The sequence below is a fragment of the Ascidia mentula genome, chromosome 5, assembly GCF_947561715.1.
Source record: "Ascidia mentula chromosome 5, kaAscMent1.1, whole genome shotgun sequence".
In the NCBI taxonomy this organism is placed as follows: domain Eukaryota; kingdom Metazoa; phylum Chordata; class Ascidiacea; order Phlebobranchia; family Ascidiidae; genus Ascidia; species Ascidia mentula.
In genome coordinates, this window is record NC_138570.1 from 1,586,854 (window position 1) to 1,607,291 (window position 20,438).

General features: G+C 37.2%; 2 protein-coding genes across 3 annotated transcripts; one reads left to right on the top strand and one right to left on the bottom strand.

Moving 5' to 3' along the window:
* Positions 1–125: 125 nt before the first annotated feature.
* LOC145901604 (band 4.1-like protein 2) lies at positions 126–12,044 on the top strand. Of its 2 annotated transcripts, XM_082989343.1 has the most exons (21): positions 126–281; positions 516–663; positions 931–1,051; positions 1,313–1,486; positions 1,767–1,854; positions 2,361–2,513; positions 2,687–2,784; positions 3,043–3,206; positions 3,452–3,519; positions 4,050–4,133; positions 4,417–4,540; positions 5,710–5,730; positions 6,628–6,761; positions 7,001–7,099; positions 7,266–7,583; positions 8,191–8,328; positions 8,487–8,558; positions 8,921–9,109; positions 9,327–9,407; positions 9,748–9,880; positions 10,394–12,044. In XM_082989343.1, the coding sequence occupies exons 1-20, from the start codon at positions 159–161 to the stop codon at positions 9,847–9,849; spliced, it is 2,499 nt and encodes an 832-aa protein (XP_082845469.1). In that variant the 5' UTR covers positions 126–158; the 3' UTR covers positions 9,850–9,880; positions 10,394–12,044. The 2 variants fall into 2 exon arrangements, with proteins under 2 accessions (XP_082845469.1, XP_082845470.1); XM_082989344.1 differs by lacking the exon at positions 5,710–5,730.
* Positions 12,045–12,353: 309 nt separating this feature from the next.
* On the bottom strand, positions 12,354–18,836 carry LOC145901775 (uncharacterized). Its single transcript, XM_082989556.1, has 15 exons — positions 18,807–18,836; positions 17,928–18,131; positions 17,686–17,760; positions 17,470–17,620; positions 16,885–17,001; positions 16,556–16,704; positions 16,265–16,404; positions 15,867–16,042; positions 15,131–15,285; positions 14,302–14,465; positions 13,871–14,037; positions 13,493–13,752; positions 13,281–13,416; positions 12,796–12,935; positions 12,354–12,500 (listed from the first exon to the last, which is right to left on the bottom strand). Exons 1-15 carry the CDS (start codon positions 18,834–18,836, stop codon positions 12,354–12,356), a joined length of 2,211 nt encoding a protein of 736 aa, XP_082845682.1.
* Between the last annotated feature and the right edge of the window lie 1,602 nt (positions 18,837–20,438).

A 20,438-nucleotide genomic window follows, 5' to 3' on the forward strand; every position in this document is an offset into this window, starting at 1 on the left:
TTTTGGTTTTACGTTCTTGTTGTATCCTTTCAAACTGAACACATTTCACCGGGAAACTAATAATTTATGTTTTAACGCGAAAGTGTGGCAATGAATAAAACTTTTAAATCTTATTTTATAGTTTGGAAAAGTCAATCTTTTAGGTGGATAATACTGCCATGGAAAAGGTGGAAAATGTCCCATCCAATGGTGAAAGTGAGGTGAAGGCTGCTTCACAGAAGAAAGTTCGAGCATGTCAAGTTTATTTGTTAAACGGACAAGAATTCATATGTGATGTTCCTGTAAGTTCAGTGTCTGCTTTTTTATGCTTTGACTAATTTTCATTGTTTTAAGCAGTGCTCCTTGAGCATTCATGGTTAGTTAAATAATATTTTCAGTTGGAAAAATATTGCGTACAAAATAAATATTACTTTCTTGAGTAATGTTGTCTTCTTGTGTCAAGTAATTACCTTCAATAAGATTGCATGGTGGTGCTAGTTGCTTGAAAGTTGTAAAACAGACAAACCCTTTTGCAGAAACAATCTAATGGATCAGCACTGCTGCAGCAAATCTACGACCTCCTGAATGTCATTGAAACTGACTACTTTGGTCTTTACTTCAAAGATTTGTCTGATCGCAAATACTGGCTAGAACCAAACAAGGCAATTAAAAAACAATTAAAAAGTATGTTGAATATGAACTACTTTGGCTCAATCTTGAGACTAAATTAAAAACAAGAATAATAATTGTGTTGTTATTGTGCAGTCATAATAAATGTAACTTTTCTCAGTTCGTTTTGTGTTAGTAAACCTTTCTCTGCTAAACGTCGATATGTAAAAAGAAAAAAATAAATTACACACAAAAATGAAAAGACAACTAACTTTATACTATTTGCAATTTGCGTAACTCAGTGAAGTTGTATGTTAGCAAACAATGCTTTGTACTTTGTAGATGGCCCCTGGTCCTTTTATTTTGCTGTGAAGTTTTATCCACCGGACCCAGCCCAGCTGATGGAAGATATAACACGATACTATATGGTCTTACAAATTCGTGATGACATTGTCGGTGGCAGGTATCTTATCTGTTATTGTCATCAGTAAAGAAAACTTTTATTGGTTCATGTTGAAGTCAACGTGGCAACTAAAGATAAGCATTTGCAAGCCCTACCTTTAAATTTGGATGTTAGCAAACAATGGAATCAGTTTATAGTTTTTAATTCTCTTTCTATACTGTGACCAACATGGTAATAAAGAAGGCAGTAAAGCATTGATGGCTTACTAAAATCTGCCTGTTAAGGTGTTTACATGTAATAATGTCTCCATTCTATTTTTAGACTTCCCTGTTCGTTTGTTACTCATTCCTTGCTTGGGTCGTATGTTGTGCAATCTGAACTTGGTGACTTTGATCGAGCAGAAATGAGAAAAAACTATGTTTCGAATTTTTCTTTCGCACCAAATCAGACGAATGAATTAGAAGAGCGAGTAATGGAACTTCACAAGACGCATAGGTACCCATAATAAAAAAAATATAATAGCAATGAATGGCCATGTATATCCATATTGTACTATTATGTAACTTATGTCTCAGGTATTATTGAAACCGTTTGTATAATCGTATAATCACTAATCAGGATGTTTACAATCTGGTGATTGCATTCCACACATAGCTGAGAAATAGGACAACTCTTTTAACCCTGCTGTTGTGCTTATAAAGTATGTTGTTGCTATGTTTAAACAGGCATATGTTCTGTGTTATAGTTATGTTTATACAGAGTTTTTATACATTAGGGGTCAGACACCTGAACAAGCGGAGTTAAACTTTCTTGAAAACGCAAAAAAACTTCCCTTGTATGGAGTGGACCTTCATGTTGCACAGGTAACTGTAGCTATTAGCACAGGTAACTGTAGCTATAGTCAATCTATGTACAAGACAAATGGGTGCAATTTTTGTGTTTTAAAATTACAAACTTTCTTACAAGCATTAAGACTGCACTTCTAAAGTTTAATCTTTGACATTAAACTGTCTGTGTTAGTCATTCAATAAGAATTACTATAACATAGTCTTAAAGCTCTGAATTGTTAAGATAATCCTATTTCTAAGGTCAGGCACACTACCAAGCTTGGTATTTTAATCCCCATCTAAGCTCTAACATCAACCCTGGGTAATAATTAAAGTTCACTTGCTAAAGGAAACATGCTGTGTTGGTTGGCTGACTCAGTTTACACATTTTAATTTCATCAGCTAATATCTATATCTGATTGTTCACAATCAAATTTTCATGTGTTTTGTATTGAAATGCAAATGAAGCTCAACAAGGTGAAATGAATGGGTAATTTTAACTTAAAAATGGTTGAATCCATAATATGTTACTTGTGTCTCAGGATAGCGAAGGGGTGGAAATTTTGGTTGGAATTAGTTGGAACGGGGTCCTCGTGTATCGCGATGGAACTCAGATTAATCGATTTTCGTGGCCACGAATAGTTAAACTCTCCTATGTCAGAAGCAAGTTCTTCATCACTTTAAGACCTCTTGATGTAAGTTGTTTTTTTTAAATATTTTTTGTGTTAATTTATTGTCTTTAGGTTTATTAAATAAAGTCTGTGTTTATGTTTAGTTACAGAATAAGTTATTTTTGAAACTCTTTGCCACCGTCAAGTGGTCTATCAAATGAATGTGAAAAGTGTGTTAGGGTTGTATTGATATTCAGGGTGAACCCCTGTTAAGCATGATTGGATTCAAGATGCAGAATCACCGAGCTGCCAAGAGTTTGTGGAAGTCGGGAGTGGAACATCATGCATTTTTCAGGTTTGACACAAAACCTTAGGAATGGTGTTACCACTTCAACCATAGACACAAAATCATCGACCATTTGTGAACACCATTTTTTGTTTTGCCTTCTTATGGCTGGTTTGCATATAATTTGTATAGGTTGGTCCAAAGTATATCATGCCTGTTTGTCATTAAGGTTAGAACCCTTATGTGCATTTAGCAGATTATTTTGTGTTAAAGGCGTTGCTGCTGATCGCAGAAAAAGCTTGCACTGATTTTAACCTGTGTTGTTAGACTTGTTCGAAGTGATACGACACCTGGTGGAAAGTTCATCAGAATCGGTTCTAAGTTCCGTTATAGTGGACGTACACAGCAAGAAACACGGAAGGCTGTAAGCGGTCACCAGCGAAGGAGAGCGCCAGAAGTTCAACGATCACATTCTATAAGACTGCGATCGGGTACAAACAGCTAATTGTAACGTTGTTGCTTTATGAATAATTCAATATGAATGTTATTAAACACATATACTTACTGGGCCATACTGGTGCATGGAAAATATAACATAGTAAAGTACATACATACTAAAAATAGTTTATTGAGTAAATTAACAGGATATATATGCACAGTTTTTCTGGTCAATGAGTAATTCTGCAACATGTGTTATTGCTATGTTGATTATTATTATCTCTAAAAACATTTTCAGATGGAAGTGAAGTCTCACCAATAAGAACAGTGCTGAAGACAGTCGAAGAAGAAGACATCGCACCAGAAGTAAGTTCAACTTTAGTTGTTCAATAAATGCCTGTTGTTTTCGCATGCATATAGTAGTTAGTATATGAACTATGTGTAAAATTACTCATCTCGATTCTCCAAACCTGTCAATATGCTGCCATTGTTAGAGGGTTCATTCACTGAATTTCATAGGAAATCCTGTTCAGACTGACAGACATGTTTGGTCATTTTTTACTAAGACAATATATTTATTTAGAGCCTGGATAGTACAATAAGAAGGATAGTAATTTATCCACAGCCCAGCTCCTAATACTGTGCATGTTAACTTGTCCTAGATTGTTCCAAAATTTTTGTTCCAAATTAGTCACTGCACATAATACTTTGGCGGAGTTAAAGCAAAATATTTATATTACTGTTGCTGCCAAGCATATTGTATTTAATTAACTAAACATAATTTTTATTTACCTACATTTAACCAGCTATCCAGCCAGCCAAACATCGGTAATTAAAAGTTATGTTAATTGTGTCAGAAGAGCAGATTAATAAAAACAATATATTTCTGTTTCCAGTTGCCTGCAAAGAGAGATCATCATTCTCAAAGCGCGACAACTGAAATTGTGACAAAAACTACAACCGTGGAAGAAACAATTGAGGTGATGACTTAACTTGTATGCCTTAAACAGTTTTGTAGATTTTGTTAAAAAGCATAATAAAGTTTTATTGTCAAGTTGTTATGGCAAAAAGTAAAGCATTTTTTGTTGTATGAATTGTTTTTACTTTGAAAAACATGTTTATTTTTCAATAACAATTGTATATGCATATAGGTACTAAGTAAACATAAAAAATCAAAATGTCTTTTATTATTGTGTTTTACGTTTAATGTTTCTCTCTGGGATATTTTACATTTGAGATTCGAACCGGTAATTTTATTTTCAGATGCAGAAATTTGAAAAAATGGCACAAAAATCGTCTTCTGAAGTTTCGTTGCACTCAGTGGAAGAAAATGAAGATGAGAAAAAAGCACTTACTGACCATCAGAAGTCCATCCATAAAATGAAAAGTAGGTCAAAAAAGGACATATGCATATACTATACACATAAATTCAGTTGTAGATTTCCGCATTTTACTAATTTTAGAAACTGACGTATATCTTTTTGTCTAATACTTATTCCTGGTTTTAAAAAACACTGAATGCAAAGATTAAAAATTATGGAATCAGGTTGTTGTTTATGTGATACTCTTGTCACTGATGTAGCAAATGTTTGGCATGTTAGCAAGATTGGGATATGAAAACTCAAATCGTGCACGGACAACTCATGATTCACAAGTTTGCTGTATGAAACCTGTTTACTTGACTTGCAGTCTTGGCCTGAGGATTAGGCTTGGAATGATTAAAAATGTCGACTATCAGCCAAATACTAGAACTTAACGCCTCACTGAGTTTCACTGATTTTGATGAATAGGTCCACATTTGTCAGTCATGCTGTAATTAAATTACATGAATGTGAATGTGAAAAAGCTGTTCACATCATTGTTGGTTCATTCAGAAGGACAAATGTGGTCATAAACTGCCGAATCAATGTACTTTTGACAAACACAAGACAAGTTTTCATAAAATAAGACCATAATAATACGGGTCTATAAAATTTACCTGTGGTGTTTGTAATGGCCTTGGTGCGTTCGTACAACAAGTGCAATAACAACTGTAGTTACATCACCATAAATGTGCGAAGTGTTCCCTTTACACTCATAAAGGACGAATCAATAAATGTCAGCCCGGTTGCACCATAACAAAGTCATGGAACAGTGTATGTTATGTCTCAAAACTTGTGGTTTTTCTAAGTGTCAAACTTTGCACGTCATGGTCCACAATCTAATCTTAACATGACCTTTGTGACCTTCACTAAAGTTCAAATGCATTCATACTTTTCCCCAAGCCAACTGCCCTTTTTTGTGTTATGAAAAGGGTTTTTGTGCAATGAGGAAACCAGGGTTGTGTGGACTGTGTGGTTCTAGTGACCAGTCCTCGATTATAATGAACAACAATTTACATTCTGTGTTATTTATAAACATAAAGATTTGTCAAAATCAGTCATATAATTTTTCACGTGCTTTTCACACATGTGCCTTGATTGTTAGCAAACCATACGTAAACCCTTAAACTCAGCACCAACATTCGAACCATACGGTTATGCCCATCACGTATTTACACATGATATATCATTGTAGCTGAAGAGGACACAGATAATGGTGAGTTTTACAATCAGCTTTGACATCTAGTCACCGCATGCCTTGTGGAATCATTTGCATGCTTTACCTTTGTGTGAAAGACTTTCAGAAAGTTTTGTAGCATTTCACCTAATTTGCTCCAGTCATTAATACAATAGTAGCTTATTTTTAATCAAGAGCACACAAACAAAACTGAACTGAAGATCATTCAACTGTTTCGTTTCTTTTGTTCGTTTTCAACTTTTTAAAGATATTTAAGAGTGATTTATATTCTGTTTTTATGAAATTTTGAAACATTCACCTAATTTGCTTTGGTCATTATTAAATGCAATAGTAGCTGGCAATTTACCACTGAATTAGAATAAGAAGACAATAATGCACAATATTTTTTCTCAAATACTGATTGAAGACTGATACTGAAAAATAGAATTGATGATGAACAAGCAACAAAAATCTATTTGTTTTTACATTCGACCTTCATTAAAAATTCCTGGAAATTTCTTGTAAAGATCCCTTTGACTCTCTTCCAAAAATATTACATGTTGGCTGAGGTTTGATTGACCTTCATAACTTTTCTGAATGTTGTTTGAAACATGTCGGAAATGGTCAATAAAATTATTGACTGCAACAAACACATGTTTGTTGATTTAGAAAACATTGTGATCATGCTTTCTATTGAGACAAATAGACAATATATGTTGTTTTTTATTTCACTCTGCGTGCATGTTATTCCTTGCTGTGTTTTAATATTACGTTGCATTTTTTGTCGCCCACTTTTAAAACTTTTGATTTCCTGTGAAAACATTGGTGTGCTGTGTAGTTTAGTGGGGTTCCCACGTACAATATGTATAGTGATAAAATAAAACGCTTCTTTGCAGTCAACAAGGATACCGTCAGACTGTATGTTTGTATTTGCAGTGGAGTTCTTGACCCCATCACATCCACAGAAGTCTGCGAGTAGAGATTCGCTTGACGATCTGGATTCTAGACTTCCACCAAAAAAACCTCCCCGTGCATCAGAATATAGACCAGTGTCCCATGACGAGACAGAGGTGAGTCATAAGTATGTAAATACCTGCAGGCCGTGGATTTTTAACGGGGGGTACAAGCTGTGTTTCTGGGTGTGCATGGATGATATTTGGTTGTAAATATAATTACATTATAGCAGGGGGGCGCTATAATCTGATGGTGATTTTAAAGGTGCCAACAGTAAAAAATCACTAGAAGTTCTAGAACAAAGTACTTTTTTGTGAAAAAAATGTAAATAAAAATGTTTTTGTAAACTTTTCAGGTGACCAAGACTGTTACCATAGAAACAGTGACTATCACCACGGAGACTGATGCACCCACAGTAAATGGGGGAGAAGAAGAAGAGACGGCTGCGGAAAAGGTAAAATAGTGCACATACTGTTTCAACCTATTAGGTCAGCCCAATGAATATTATGGCTCTGTTGCTTTTAAATCAGTATATGAGTTGTTTAAAACTTTGTGGAAATATTTTTATATGTAAATAAAATTTGGAAATAAAGTATCCATGGGTAATTCCATGTCAACAGGATCTGGATGCAAAATCTGTCGGATCATCCACATCATCATCCAGCTCCTCATCCAGCTCCAATGTAAAAGAGTTGGAGGTAGAGTCGAAAGCAACAGCTTCTTCTTGCAGTTTATCCTCTGCAAGTCACCATGCGGAAATTGGGAATGATGAGGAAACGTCAGCTCTTTTGGATCAAGAGGATGATCAGGAGTCAGATTACAATTCTCCTTCTTCTAGCATCCCAGATCAAGATGAGGATGTTCATCCTGGCATCACCACTGTGGAAACGAGGACTGTGAGGGTGGAGGAAGTCATCATTCCCCAGGATGAGAATCAGGTTTTTATCTTTATCTTATTTTTATGTCTTATTTTTTTAAATGACGAAAATCACCATATTTTTTATGTGATTTATACATTTTTTATGATTATTTTTTATGAAAATTACAGCTCAAGCCACTATTAAAATATTCCCATTTTACTTGTAGTTCCATTAAAAATGGAGATTGTTGCATTATTTTTTTTAATTTATTAAAAATCATTATTTTCATTTGCCTCATTTACTGAGACAGTTGGACCCTGTTTGACCAATTTGACTATAAATAACACACACAGGTGACATTTCCTTTTCACTATGACAACCAAACCATAATTCATGTTATCAAAAGGATCTAAATTTGCAATAACGCCTCCAAATTGCTGGTAATGACATGTATGTCTTGTTTTTCAAATTCCACCTCTTTGCCAAAATGTATCCAAATTCACCTCCAGGCATTTATGTCGGTATATTATGGATTTGTAATAGAAGGGCCAGTGAAATTCATAATTTGTTGTTTATTTTAAAACTATGACGATAAAAAAGTCTTAATTTACTTACAAGATGATCAGCGAAAAGTTCACCAACGAAAAAACAACACACTTTTAACCTTGTATTTAAACTCAATCAGGTGCGTGAAGTTTCTATGGCGTCAGACGAAAACGACAGCACAGCGGTCAACCCCACAGAAGGGAGTGTCAGCAGTTTGTCCAGCGCTACGTCGCATGACTCAGCGGAAGTGTCTAGTTCGCAGAATTTGTTTGCAGAGGTAGGAAAATCTATCAATCATCACACAACTTCTACACAGACTTGTGCGGTTATGTTGTCATGTGCTGCAAAAGATTTGCACATTTTTAAACCATAACCGTTTGTGTTTCGCAATATTATCGTGGAATTGCGCAATACCTTGTTTAAATTTTCTTGCAGCCGCCAACTGTTAAAACCGAGGCTTACGTCGTGGATTCTTACGTGGAAGATATACCTGAAGGCACAACTTCGGTAAAAACCAGGATTTTTATTACTTGCGGCAGAATAGACTTAAATGTAGCTGAGCAGAGTCAAGTCCACTCCATTCCAACGTTTCTGTAATAAAATCATGGGAATTTTTTCATCATATTCTTCTTGAATAAGCGATACTACTGCAGCATAGGCGAAAAATATAACAGAAAACCTTTTGAAACAAACGAATATCTCTGCTACTAAGTCTTTGTTGAGATTTTGATAAACTCTCATATGTTTTTTCCCCATCCGTTTATCATAATTTTATCCCAAATCTTATTTAAAGCAAACAAATTGTATCATTGACACAAAAATTTAAAAAATACCCAAAAATCTTGATCTTTTAAATTTACGTTTCCCAGCCTCCCGTGGTTCACACAGAGACAAAGACTATCACGTATGAGAACAGCGCCACCGAGCAGATGCCACGTGATGAAACCACTGAACCGGAAAGCTCGTCATGGTCCACTGTGCAAACTACCCAACTCATCAGTAGCCAGATCATTTCTTCGGAAACCGACTCCACCATAACCACCACCGAAATAACGAAGGTAGCAACGCTTTCTAACCCTTACATGGTAATGTGTTTCTGGAGTGAATAGGGATTACAAGTGGTACAATATGATCCGCTACAACTTGTACTTGCTGTTAAAACTATAACCTTACAATTGTAATTGAAAATGGTTGGAAATCCTTTTTTTTCATCAATTATCCCACTTATTTTCTGCATGTCACTGGCATAGTTTTCATCCCATTGTTACGTCACAGGTATCGCGTGGTGACGTCAGCGAAACACTCATCGAAAAGCAGGTGGTTACCCTCGGACAGTCTGACGTCGATCACTACCAGGTATTTACACGCTTACTGATATATTACGGGAGCCAAGTATTACCATTACTATAATTTGATTTAAAGGCGAAATTGGTTGAATTTGTTAAAAGCAAGTAAAATGTAGAGCTATCCCGGATTTGTCACGAACGCAATATTGACGATTGCAGCAAGTTCAGAGCAAGCAAATGTGGGGTTTTAATAGTTGATACATGGACTGTGTTAGTTTTTAAGTTCAACGTCCAAAAACAGGGTTGTAATCGGATCATCTTGTTGTTCAAAATTATTCTCTAATTCTTGTGTCGACGCCGATCTTAAAACGTTTCTTATCCCTCAATTTACAATGCGTCCCTTTGTACAGGCCATGGCTGAAGCGATACGTGATACACAGGCACAGAATCCTAACCAGAGTATTACGAAGGTTGTTGTCCACGAGGAGAGACCTGTGGAGAACTCACAATAATCTTGAGGAGCCAGACCTACTCGAGTTAAAGGTTAGTTCCAAGCGATTTGTTGATGATTTCCAAATCAAGTGCAAATGGCGCTTACGACAGAACGTGATTCTCCGTTAGAAAATCGCCATCATGTGGGCGCCTGACCTCCAATAACCTCCAAGGTTTTATCGGTGCTCTTGCTACATTTGCATGTTTAGTTCATTTACGTTTTAGTTTTCTGCGCAAAATTAAAAATGAATTGTTTCTGAATAAACTTTCCTCCCAAACTAGGCGTAACCTTGCGCATTCTATGGATTGCAGAGGGTTTGCCAGTGTCACATAAAATACAACATTTAACTATAATATTTCACAAGCTGCGCCACCAGACGCATATTCTGGGCCACTATATAGGCCCGTCAAAGTTTCAGCAAAATTGCTGTTTTAATACCGAAATACTGTAAATACACCAATAAAAATGATAGTCTTCACAATGGCGTGGCGGCGAAGTCATCATATTTCAAGTTGATTTTACATTGATTCTTTTGTTGCTAAATGGCTGTTTTTTATATGTAGGAAGATTGGCTTACAGTGACATCACAGACGTTTCCAGCACTTTCAAACATCGCTGCTCACTACTGCCCTCTATGTTCCATAACTTCGCTGCTGTTGGATTTTGCCACAATGCAAGATTGTTCGTTTGTGCGTATGAGTGTTTGTGTGCGACGGTTTGCGATAAGGAATGTAGAAGGATGCTCGATTGCTGCCTGACAAGCAACGCATAAGATGCGAAAGAAATTTATGTTTGTGAATTGCGACTAAATAGGTATTGCGTTTTATAGATGGTTCGTAATTAGGTGTAACCGTGTAGTGATCCAACTGTAGCTGTAAAACACCACCCTAAACACACAAGTTGCCGCTTTTTTGCTGAAACTGTACCGATGCCATGCCATGCAATGTCAAACGCAAAGTGACTCGACCTGACTTGTTGTATATTATGCTACATTGAATTTTAATTGCAATGAAGAGAGTTTAAGCAGTAGTTAAACCGGCATAGAGTTGATCATGTTTGTGGTGAAACTGAATGAACAAAACCCTTTATTTGCGCGACCGCTTTTACGCTTTTCTATTCATAAAATTATCTTAGTTAGGATTAATGTAGTTGCGGGACTGATATTTTTACTGCGCTTCCATTTCACGCTTGAAGTTTTGTGTTTGTTCGTTAATTCTCAAGATTAATAAGGACTGACCTAACATACAAATGGCGGGTCCTAAACTGTCCATGCTTGGAGGTAAATTGGTTCAATTCGAACCGAGGTTAATTTTGAAGTGAGAATTTGATGCTGACAATTACACGTGCTTTGACGAAGTAACGTAGTTGATAAAGAAAACCATTGAGTTGTTGATCAAAACCGTATTATACTCCCCTGCTAAGCGCTTACAACGCATCATTAGCAGTTGCACCTAAACATCAATTTCACAAAATCACTCGCTTAGCGGCTTGGCGCGTAGTGTTGATCCATAGTTGTTGTGATTAGAGTCTTGTTCCATAACCTGTGTAGCAAATCGTTTGATCACATAGTGATGCTTGTTATATTTTCCGCTGAATTCGACTGTTTTTGGACCCATGTTAATACACGTATTGCAGTTGCGTGTTTGATCGAAACGTTGCATCATTTTTCTTTTTGGTATTCCCGACTATTTCGTTGCCAAAATACCCCACGAATTTGTGGAATTGCTTTCGAAAAAACTCTGTGGTTGGCGGTAATTCCTTCCCAAACACTACATTGCTGGATTGCACAAAATACACCCATTTATCACAAGAGTTTTGCCGTCAATCTGCCCCAAACCTTTCTATCGTGGCATTTGTCTTCGATCACTTTGTTGCTTTCCATCGAAACGCACTAAATATGTAAATATATCATACCTGTGACGTCAGACGATACGTAACTAACACTTCATGACGTAATCGCTCGCCGAATTAAGCCCACTCTTTCGAACCGAGAGCCTGACGTCACTGTGAACATATATGACGAATGTTTTCTAGCGAATACGACCGTAAATTGTATGACGTCATCACTTCTTACGTCACAAAATTGTGATCACAAAAATATTGCTGGAAAAATGATTGATTCGTTGGATATTCTTGTGCCGGTATTGCTATGTTGTATTGAAATTACTGCGAGGATTTAAAAATAATTTTGTCATTAAAACTTTATCACACTTTCATGTTCGTGTGTTGGTGATGGAGAAAATGCTTTGGCAAAGCTGATAGCCAAGCAACGTGAGGTAAACCGAAAAACAATAAATACTAGGTTTCTAATGCTAGGAAGCAACTTTTCTTCTGGGCGTCAGCAAACACGTGCTTGATCTTTGAACAACACTTTTTTTTGATTGAAACATAAAAAAATGGCTGAAAATGCAAAAAAGCACAGAGTCGATACAAAGAAACACAATATATTAAACTTCACGAATAAATAAGTGGATCTGGTCATGCATAAAACTTAATGTGTTATTGATGACGTTCGACGCCACGTCAGTTGCAAATGACGTCAGCGTTCAGTGAGTAAGTGCGCCTTCCATCGTCGCCACGCGACTCTGACGTCACAAAATCGAAGCAAGTTGTGCGGAATCCCTGTGTTTGTTTCGTCATAATGTTGAGGTAGTCAATCGCAGTTTCCGGCTGCGAAGGGAACAAAGGACATTAACGGTTGTTAAAATACAAAAATGTTTATAAAAAAGCGTAGATCTTCCATTGACAACTTGGGTTGGTTTTGGGATAAAAGCACTGAAATTCTTGGAAATAGTGATTCCTAGGACTGGCCTAGACTGCTACTTTATTATCCAACCAAGATATTGCTTTTTTGAACATATATATTCACATATATATATATGTTGTTATTGAAATGACGAAAAAAGATTTAGCGATTTTTATGTAATATTTTGGGAAAATGTTAGGTCAAAAACATTAGACTTACAAGTTTTGAAACATGGGCACATTTGTTAGACATGTAATAGAATCCACCGAATGTGTCGAATGGGACAGAGCTACTCTGTCGGCCCAATAATTTCTTCGTCGTGAAACCCATGACGTCACCTTTCCTCACTTTGACGTCGACTGAAACCTAATGAGGAAAATATCATCTCGCAATTACAAGTTGTCAAACATTGAATCAGAGAGACAACGTTGTAGTTGTTACTAGTTTTTTATAAAAAGCAAAACCGAAGAAAAGTAAAGTCTGCTGGTAAGGATGGACGCCAGTAAAGTACTGTGATCGCCATCCCTGTTCGACGTTGATTGGTCTTCATGCTTAGACTACTAGCTTTTCTTTTCTTTAGAATTATACGCTCAAGCCTAATTTATTGTACCTAAGTTTGTTAGTTTTAAATATTACAGGGAGGTTGTTTCAGGATATTTCAGGGTCACACTTTGAATTTTTTGTACCAAAAGGAATTCTTCTACCGCGTACCGTTTTCACTGTGTTCGCAATTCCACTGATGGGAGACTCCCACACTAACTCGAATCCGCTCCGCATGAGGGCAGGAGAGAGCAAGGACGTGATGTCATCTGGGTTTGGGTACTTTCCCGGCCTCCACACCTGTCAGAAAAGTTAAGCGAAATATTTTAGCAAAAAATACATTTATATGTGCATGTATTACTTAAACGGATCCCACCTGGACAACAACAAAACTTGACAGCGCCGACACAAGACTCCTTGCCCCCGGAATAAACACGGTCACGTGTTTGATTGTTCCGTCACAATGGAAAGCGGTTCCAGGGAGGAAGATAGTTTGATCGTGTGTCACGAGGTCAATGAAATGGCGGTTGGTCGCTGTAGCGAAACCGCTCAAGGATGGCGGCGGAAGAAGTTTTCGAGTGGGCCATTGTGACGTAACACGAGGAGTTATTATTGCATCATCGAAGATTGTCTGATCTGTTAAGTTGTATTGCTTGTAACAGTGCCTTGTTGGCAAATCATTTCAAAGTTTTAACAAAACTGTAGCTCCAGAATAATAATAATTTGTATTTTACAAATATTTTCTGTATCTTACCGCAATCCACGACAGCTTGTATGGAATATGCCCTTATAAGGGCGTGTGTGGGGAGTACCGCGCCACTTCGCTGTAACGAACTGACCGCGCTTGAGGTCAGAGATTGCATGAACTTGTTCGTCCATTTATCCAAGTCTGCGGTTGATTGTGCAGATGACATTTTAAGTCTGAGGAACAATGGGTTTGCTTATGACATTTTCATCTTTCTCAAAATAAAACCGCATAGAAAAGGATTGGAAACGGTTAAGTTGCTCAAATATTAGCTTTTTCCGTTTGTTCTTCGAGCAAAGCATTTTAAAAAAGTGAAAAGGTTGTTGACACAAAATTTGCAAAACCGCAATTAAAGATTCAAAAAATAGCGTGTGGCTATTACACTGTCCCTTTGTTAGTCAGTAACAAGCGCGCATTCTAAAACCAGATATTATAGAAACCTTTTGCACTGGCGTCCACGCTTGACACCTTCGCAATCGTGCGTGTGCAGATAAAAAGCGCCCCCCTCATCCGAATAAGTGACGTGCACAGATCCCATGAGCGGAGAGGTAAATCCAAGCATGTCTCCTTTCTCGATGCGAGGATTAATAATCGGCTTCGTTATCTGAATGCAAAGGTTTTTGTTTGTTCATCCTCAAGTGTTGCTATAATCGTTTTTGTAGGGAATAGGGTTAGAACTCATTCAATATTTTCATTCCGAAATCGACCTTTTCTAACGCCACTTGTTGTGCGTGACACAGGTGGAAACTTCACGTTTGCAGGTTACCACCAGTAGCCCATTTGTTCGGCCGGTTTTCCATTTTATTTTAGACCTGAAGATGCCTATTTTGAGCGAAACATGTATTCTTAACAATAAATGCGTTTGACAAAAGGTTATTTTAGATTGTTGGTTAAAACTGTCATAAGAAAAGCTGAAATCACGGGTTTGTCTTTTACATGTTAGTGTGCATGAACTTCAAAAAGCGTGGCACACTCATGATACACGTTTATCAATCTACAGTATGTTTATATATGGTCAGGCCCTATTGTAAATACCTTGTATGTTTTTGATTAAGATCCAATCACAGCCATTATCTCAATGACAACGAAACGTTAAAGTTAAAACAAATAACAAACGAAACGACCTGTTTGTGACTTTAACATTTCAACTTTATGGGAAATTTAAATACATAGTAATCCGTTGTGCACGAAATTTTCATGATGAAAATGACGCACAAACAATTTCGATATTTTGTGAATTACTGAATCCTTTAAAAACGTAATCGTCACCTCATTAAATCCGCGGTTGACGTTGAACTCTTTGTCCCATACGAGGGTACAGGCTCGTAATAATTTGGACCTCCAAATTTGCAGTCGTATCTTTCCGCTTTGCGAAGCGTGTAATCTTATTTTGTTGACTCTTCCTTCACAAGTAGACGGGGAGTCTGTGCGTAGGAACAAGGAAATTATCGCACATTTGTCGTTATTTCACGCTCTCGTCATTCACGCTTTGTTTTACAGAAAATCTAAAAAACCCAATTTATGAATATTGCTTCCAGGCATTGTTAACTGTTCTTCTGAAATAAGGTTACGAGATTTTTGTTACAACCGACATTTCGTCTACCATCCGGCGAGACTTCTTTATGGTTATGTGGCAACAAGTTATTATGTGCATAAACACCAAAATATATCAACGTAAAGGCAAAACAATGGGTAAACTTGTTTTCTTGGCATGTTTAAAAACCAAAATGAAAGAAACCACTGGACAACAAAAGCGAATATTTCCTATTGATAATATTAATTATTGCACTGAAATGAAGGCTTTGCCGCTGCTTTGTTCAGAGCAGTGATCAAGCAATGTAACTTGTTTGCCAAGTGATAAATTCACTTATCCAATGCCAAATTTTTAATGCAAGAATGAATCGTTAAATTTTTTCGGTAATATATGTGGTTTATACAAAAGTGTGGAGCCATTAATATGAATTATATGAGCTGCAGACAGAACGTATGTGGTTTAAGTTCATACCTGCTAACACGATAGTTGAAGGAGGGAGATAGAAGGATTGGCTTCTAGGTTTAACGTCGAATCCCATCGTCACCGATTTACCGAGTGACCTCAGTGTTGGACCGTCACCGAAGTCATCCAATGTCGCGTTAATGACGGTTGTTGATTTGCACTTCGGTATATCGCAATACTCGAATCTAAAGACATATTGGATGATAACACATGTCAATGTTTTCAGCACTATGGGCCAAACTGTTTATTCTCATACGTTTAGATGATTTCTATGGCGTTGGGTCTGTTAAAATTAAGATTCCTAAAATATGGATGTCTTTCTACAAAAAGTTATAGTCAAAAACAGTGATATTGACACAAACGTTGCCAATATCTCCATACAGACTCGGGATTCGAGTTGAAATCACCTTCTGTTCTGGTCTGTCGTGTAACACCAGGGCTCTTCCAAATCTCCGCGAGGATTTCGACAATAATTTTCCACCAAATCCTCACCGGGAAAATACCTCGATTTGTAAATAGTCAGGTGCGGAAAATCGTCATCCCATCTCTGACAGGAAAATTTATTACAATTTTTAACAGCAAAACAAAACTACTGTTTGCATTTAATCAGTCCCTGGTACTGGTAGAGGTGTTACGTATTTGTTTTATGCAAAACGGTTTTAGAAACCAATGTAAATATAATGTTTTGTATGTTGTACCTGACAGGGGATTCCACTTTTTGTAACATTTAAGTTCCCTCTATAAGTTGTCCCATTCCCCGTATAACAGTTCGTTTCCTGAGCTACATCTTCTTTGACGGGAACAGAAAAAGATCTTTGACTAACCAGTACTGACTGTGGAACATCAGCTGCAAAAGTTCGGCAAATGAAATAAAAGTTTCTCCAAACACAAAAAGCACAAGTCACAACAAAAAGTTTCTTCCCAGAAAAAATGAATTTCGGCCAATAAAACGGGTTTCAACATCGCAACTTCGAAAAAAAACATTACGTATTTCTTTCAAAACCATCCACCAGTTGTGTAAACTTACATGCGATGCATCGAACGTTTGCGTTAATCGAATAACTTCGTCTTTGTAAATTGTTTCCAGTCGAATGCAGAGGATGGGCGCAAGTCTCACCAATTTTCACAGAACGACAAGCGGATCCTGCACCAACATGTTAAAATGTTAATAAGTGATCAGACAAATAAAGTTACTGAGCATATTTAAATATATTTTCGACAATTTTCCTGAAAAAATAATCTTTTCATTGCAATAACTAAATTTTACCCCCCAAAACTTTGATGCTTGTTGTGATATTAGTCGTTAATTTAATCAAACATACGACATTAACTTACGCACAGCTGCAAAACAAAAAAGTCAAGAAAAGAGTACATTACGTTTACTACAAACAAAGAACTGCGCTGTTACAGAACACGTGCTGCGCAAGAACGCACTGTCAATTTAAACGCAAGCGTGGGGCAAACATGCTCAAGGCACAACACGTTGTTGACATAGGCTTGTAAGCACGGCGTTTATTTAGTCTTAAATTAACAACAATCGGAAAATGTGCCACTACAAAAAAGTTGTACGCCCCGTACTTTGTTAATCAGCAAACAGAAATTGTCCTCTCACCAATCACATAATAAGGTCCCACGCTTCGAAACGTAACCGGAATTGGATACACAGCCGAACGCATGGTCAAGATATCCACAGCTGACGCTCTGATTGGACACATTCCCATGACGTCACCTTCCAGAACAGCCAATGGGGTGTGGAGTTCAACCTATGTACAAATTTACATAGACTTAGTTTGTTAAGGTTATCAAATTATGTGCAGTGTGAACATACCGTGTTTATTCCTTTCATGGTTGGGATTTTCATGCTTTGAACCAACTTGTATTCAAAACCCCACGGTCTCCATATCTGCAGAGGGATACAAAAACTTTTAGCTATTTCATAGTGCATTTGTAATACAAACCCTGTTAACATCTTATGTTAACTCAAAGTTTTGTTCAATAACTACAATTAATCCTAAATAAAGTTGTGTTGGTGAATTACTCTCATAAAAGCCGTAAATTCACACAACTAACCTGGAAAGCGAACCCGTCGTCCGAGGCCGCGTGAAACTGCAACGAGGTCACGTGACCATTGCATCTGAACTTGAGCTGCGGCAGAATTACAGGGTCGGCAGAGTAGACGTCGACGAGGTCGCATTCCTTGATCTGGCGTCCCACTCTTCTGTACTGGTATTTCACTGAAGTAGTAACGACAATAGTGTTATATACGCCTGGTGACTTCGCAGTCGGAAAGATTGCCAGGTTTTTTCGGTTTCGGTTGGCGGCCGAAGCGTGGTTTTTGAAGGTCAAGTAAAGATGGTGGATGAAATGCGAATGCCTTAATCACTAGATATGTTTAACGCAGTAATGTTTCATGCCATGGCATGATTGGCAGGATCGCCCCACTGCGCAGGTCCTTGCTTGGACATGCTTGATGCATTTTCTACTAAACGTTAACGAAGTATACGGAAATAACCTATTTGCATAACGCGTTTTAAGGCTATTTTGAATGCCTCACATTTCTCTTTTTTCTCCACCTTTAACAAGTCTAAGAATTAAGTCAGCTGAACAAAACACCTCGATTTTGACAGGTAAATAGCATAACGTCTTAGTTTGCATATAGACGCTGCTCAACAGAACTAGATAGTCAGCATGATGGCAGTTAGCATAACTATAGAGTACCTTGATTTGCCGCGAACGTGAAGCTATTCCTCCAAGTATGCAATGAATAGAGCAGAAATATAACGAACAACGACGATTGCATGTTGTCTGCTTCTTTCAAAAATATCCAATATGACCCGAATCTTTTAGCCTCAGTAACACTTTAGTACCAAACGTTCTTGTGTTCTGTTCTCAAATTTTGCTGTTGACTCTATAGAAACTGTTGCATAAATGTTTAAGAAAAAGGTGAACCTGTTCTGGATTCCTTCTGGACGTCGACATTCTATCTCCCGGCCGGTTTATTAAACGCCGAGCAGTTCTTTCTAAACCCCTGGTTTCGCAGACATCGGCGCACGGTAATTACAAACATCGGCGTCGACCCTGACAGGGCGTGTTATTAAAAGTGTAAGCAAGAAAGAAAATGTCGGTTTTAACGGAAACGAAATCAAGTTTTCATTTTGGACAAAAAACTTCTAACGCATTCCCATGTTACTAAAACCAGTGACGTAATTCAGCTTGTAGTCATCAGGTTTGAATGTTTTGAAATTGCGTAATGACTGTGAATTTTTTGCTTTGCTGCGCTTTAGCACCCTTGGTTGTTTTGCAACAACTGTAAATACTGAAAAAAAAATTTAAACCGTCAAAATCAAGGGAAATTCGTATGCGTTATAATGACAATAGTTTGAATAAGTTCCTTATTGCTGCGCTTAGGGAGAACTTGGTTCTTTGTAAGTCAAGGAAATTTGCATGCATTTCCAGTTTCTAGATGATGCGACTGCTAGCTAGAATGCTTTTATCCACATTCTAAAGTTAAGTAAAAACTTGTGTGCCCAGATATCACAGTTACATTCCTCCCTCTTATTTATAAAAACGTATTCTCGTTTGATTCTATTTGAATAAGCGATATCGATGATGCCTGCAAACACAGGCGAAATATATATGTCGTAGAAACTTTAAACAGACAGGCGACTCAGGATTATTTATAATATTTTGTATTCTCGATTAGTTCGGCTTATTTGTTATCCTTCGGTCGCTCGATTTACGTCTGGCAGTGACTATCTTGGCGGATATAAGCTGATAATCCCAGACAACTAAATGCAATGTAAATTTGCTGGCAGATTTTGAGATTTTGGGTTATTGTCCCAAACCCATTTCGAATATCACAACAATTGCTGAACTGTTTAACCGAGATTACTGTCAACCCCACTGCTGTTAGTTTATGTGGCATGATTGCGCCAAAACAAGGAAAGGCAATAATCAATAGGATATATATAGTGATATAGGATTGCTGAACAGTTTAACCAGGCAAAGAGAAACTGTGTTGAATTACTTTTAAGTGGTTTGGTCGCTTTGGATATTTAAGCAAGCGTTTAACAATAAATACGTGAAAAGGTTTAACGTAGGACAGCGAAATGTGGCGTTAAGTCCATAAATAAACACTGAATAATCCATAGGCAGTCTTCGTGTTGATAAACAAAAGTAAATTGACCTGGTTGAAAAAATTACCCTGTTCGTTACCACAAACAACCGATGATTTGTATGAAAGGGCAATTTTCAAATTATTTCACTGTGTAAGCAGAAAAGGTCTGGTGCACGTTTACGTTTATGGAAGGAAGCGTTTTTTTTCTGAAAAAGTTGAAAAACCTTTCCGCGTAAATGCAGAATGAGCCAGAAAAGGGTAAACATGTGTTTGTTTCTGGTAATACGTTGAGTTTCTGTTTAGTTTATTGTAAAATCCATTTTATGTTACGCGAAAAAACCTTGAATTAATAATTTGCTTGTGTCATGTCACGTGATGACCGGCTGGTATTAATCAGCACATTTTAGTCACGCTTGAGTAGACGTTCTACAATTGTAATTATGGCGTAGTTTATTGTGTGCAAA

Coding starts and splice junctions, on each gene's coding strand:
- LOC145901604 (XM_082989343.1), top strand. CDS start 159: ATGGAAAAGGTGGAAAATGTCCCATCCAATGGTGAAAGTGAGGTGAAG. Junction 664..930: donor AATTAAAAAACAATTAAAAA/GTATGTTGAATA, acceptor TGTACTTTGTAG/ATGGCCCCTGGTCCTTTTAT. Junction 7,100..7,265: donor AAGAGACGGCTGCGGAAAAG/GTAAAATAGTGC, acceptor CCATGTCAACAG/GATCTGGATGCAAAATCTGT.
- LOC145901775 (XM_082989556.1), bottom strand. CDS start 18,836: ATGTCGACGTCCAGAAGGAATCCAGAACAG. Junction 14,038..14,301: donor CGTGGACGCCAGTGCAAAAG/GTTTCTATAATA, acceptor ATTGTTCCTCAG/ACTTAAAATGTCATCTGCAC. Junction 12,501..12,795: donor GTGCCCATGTTTCAAAACTT/GTAAGTCTAATG, acceptor TTCCCTTCGCAG/CCGGAAACTGCGATTGACTA.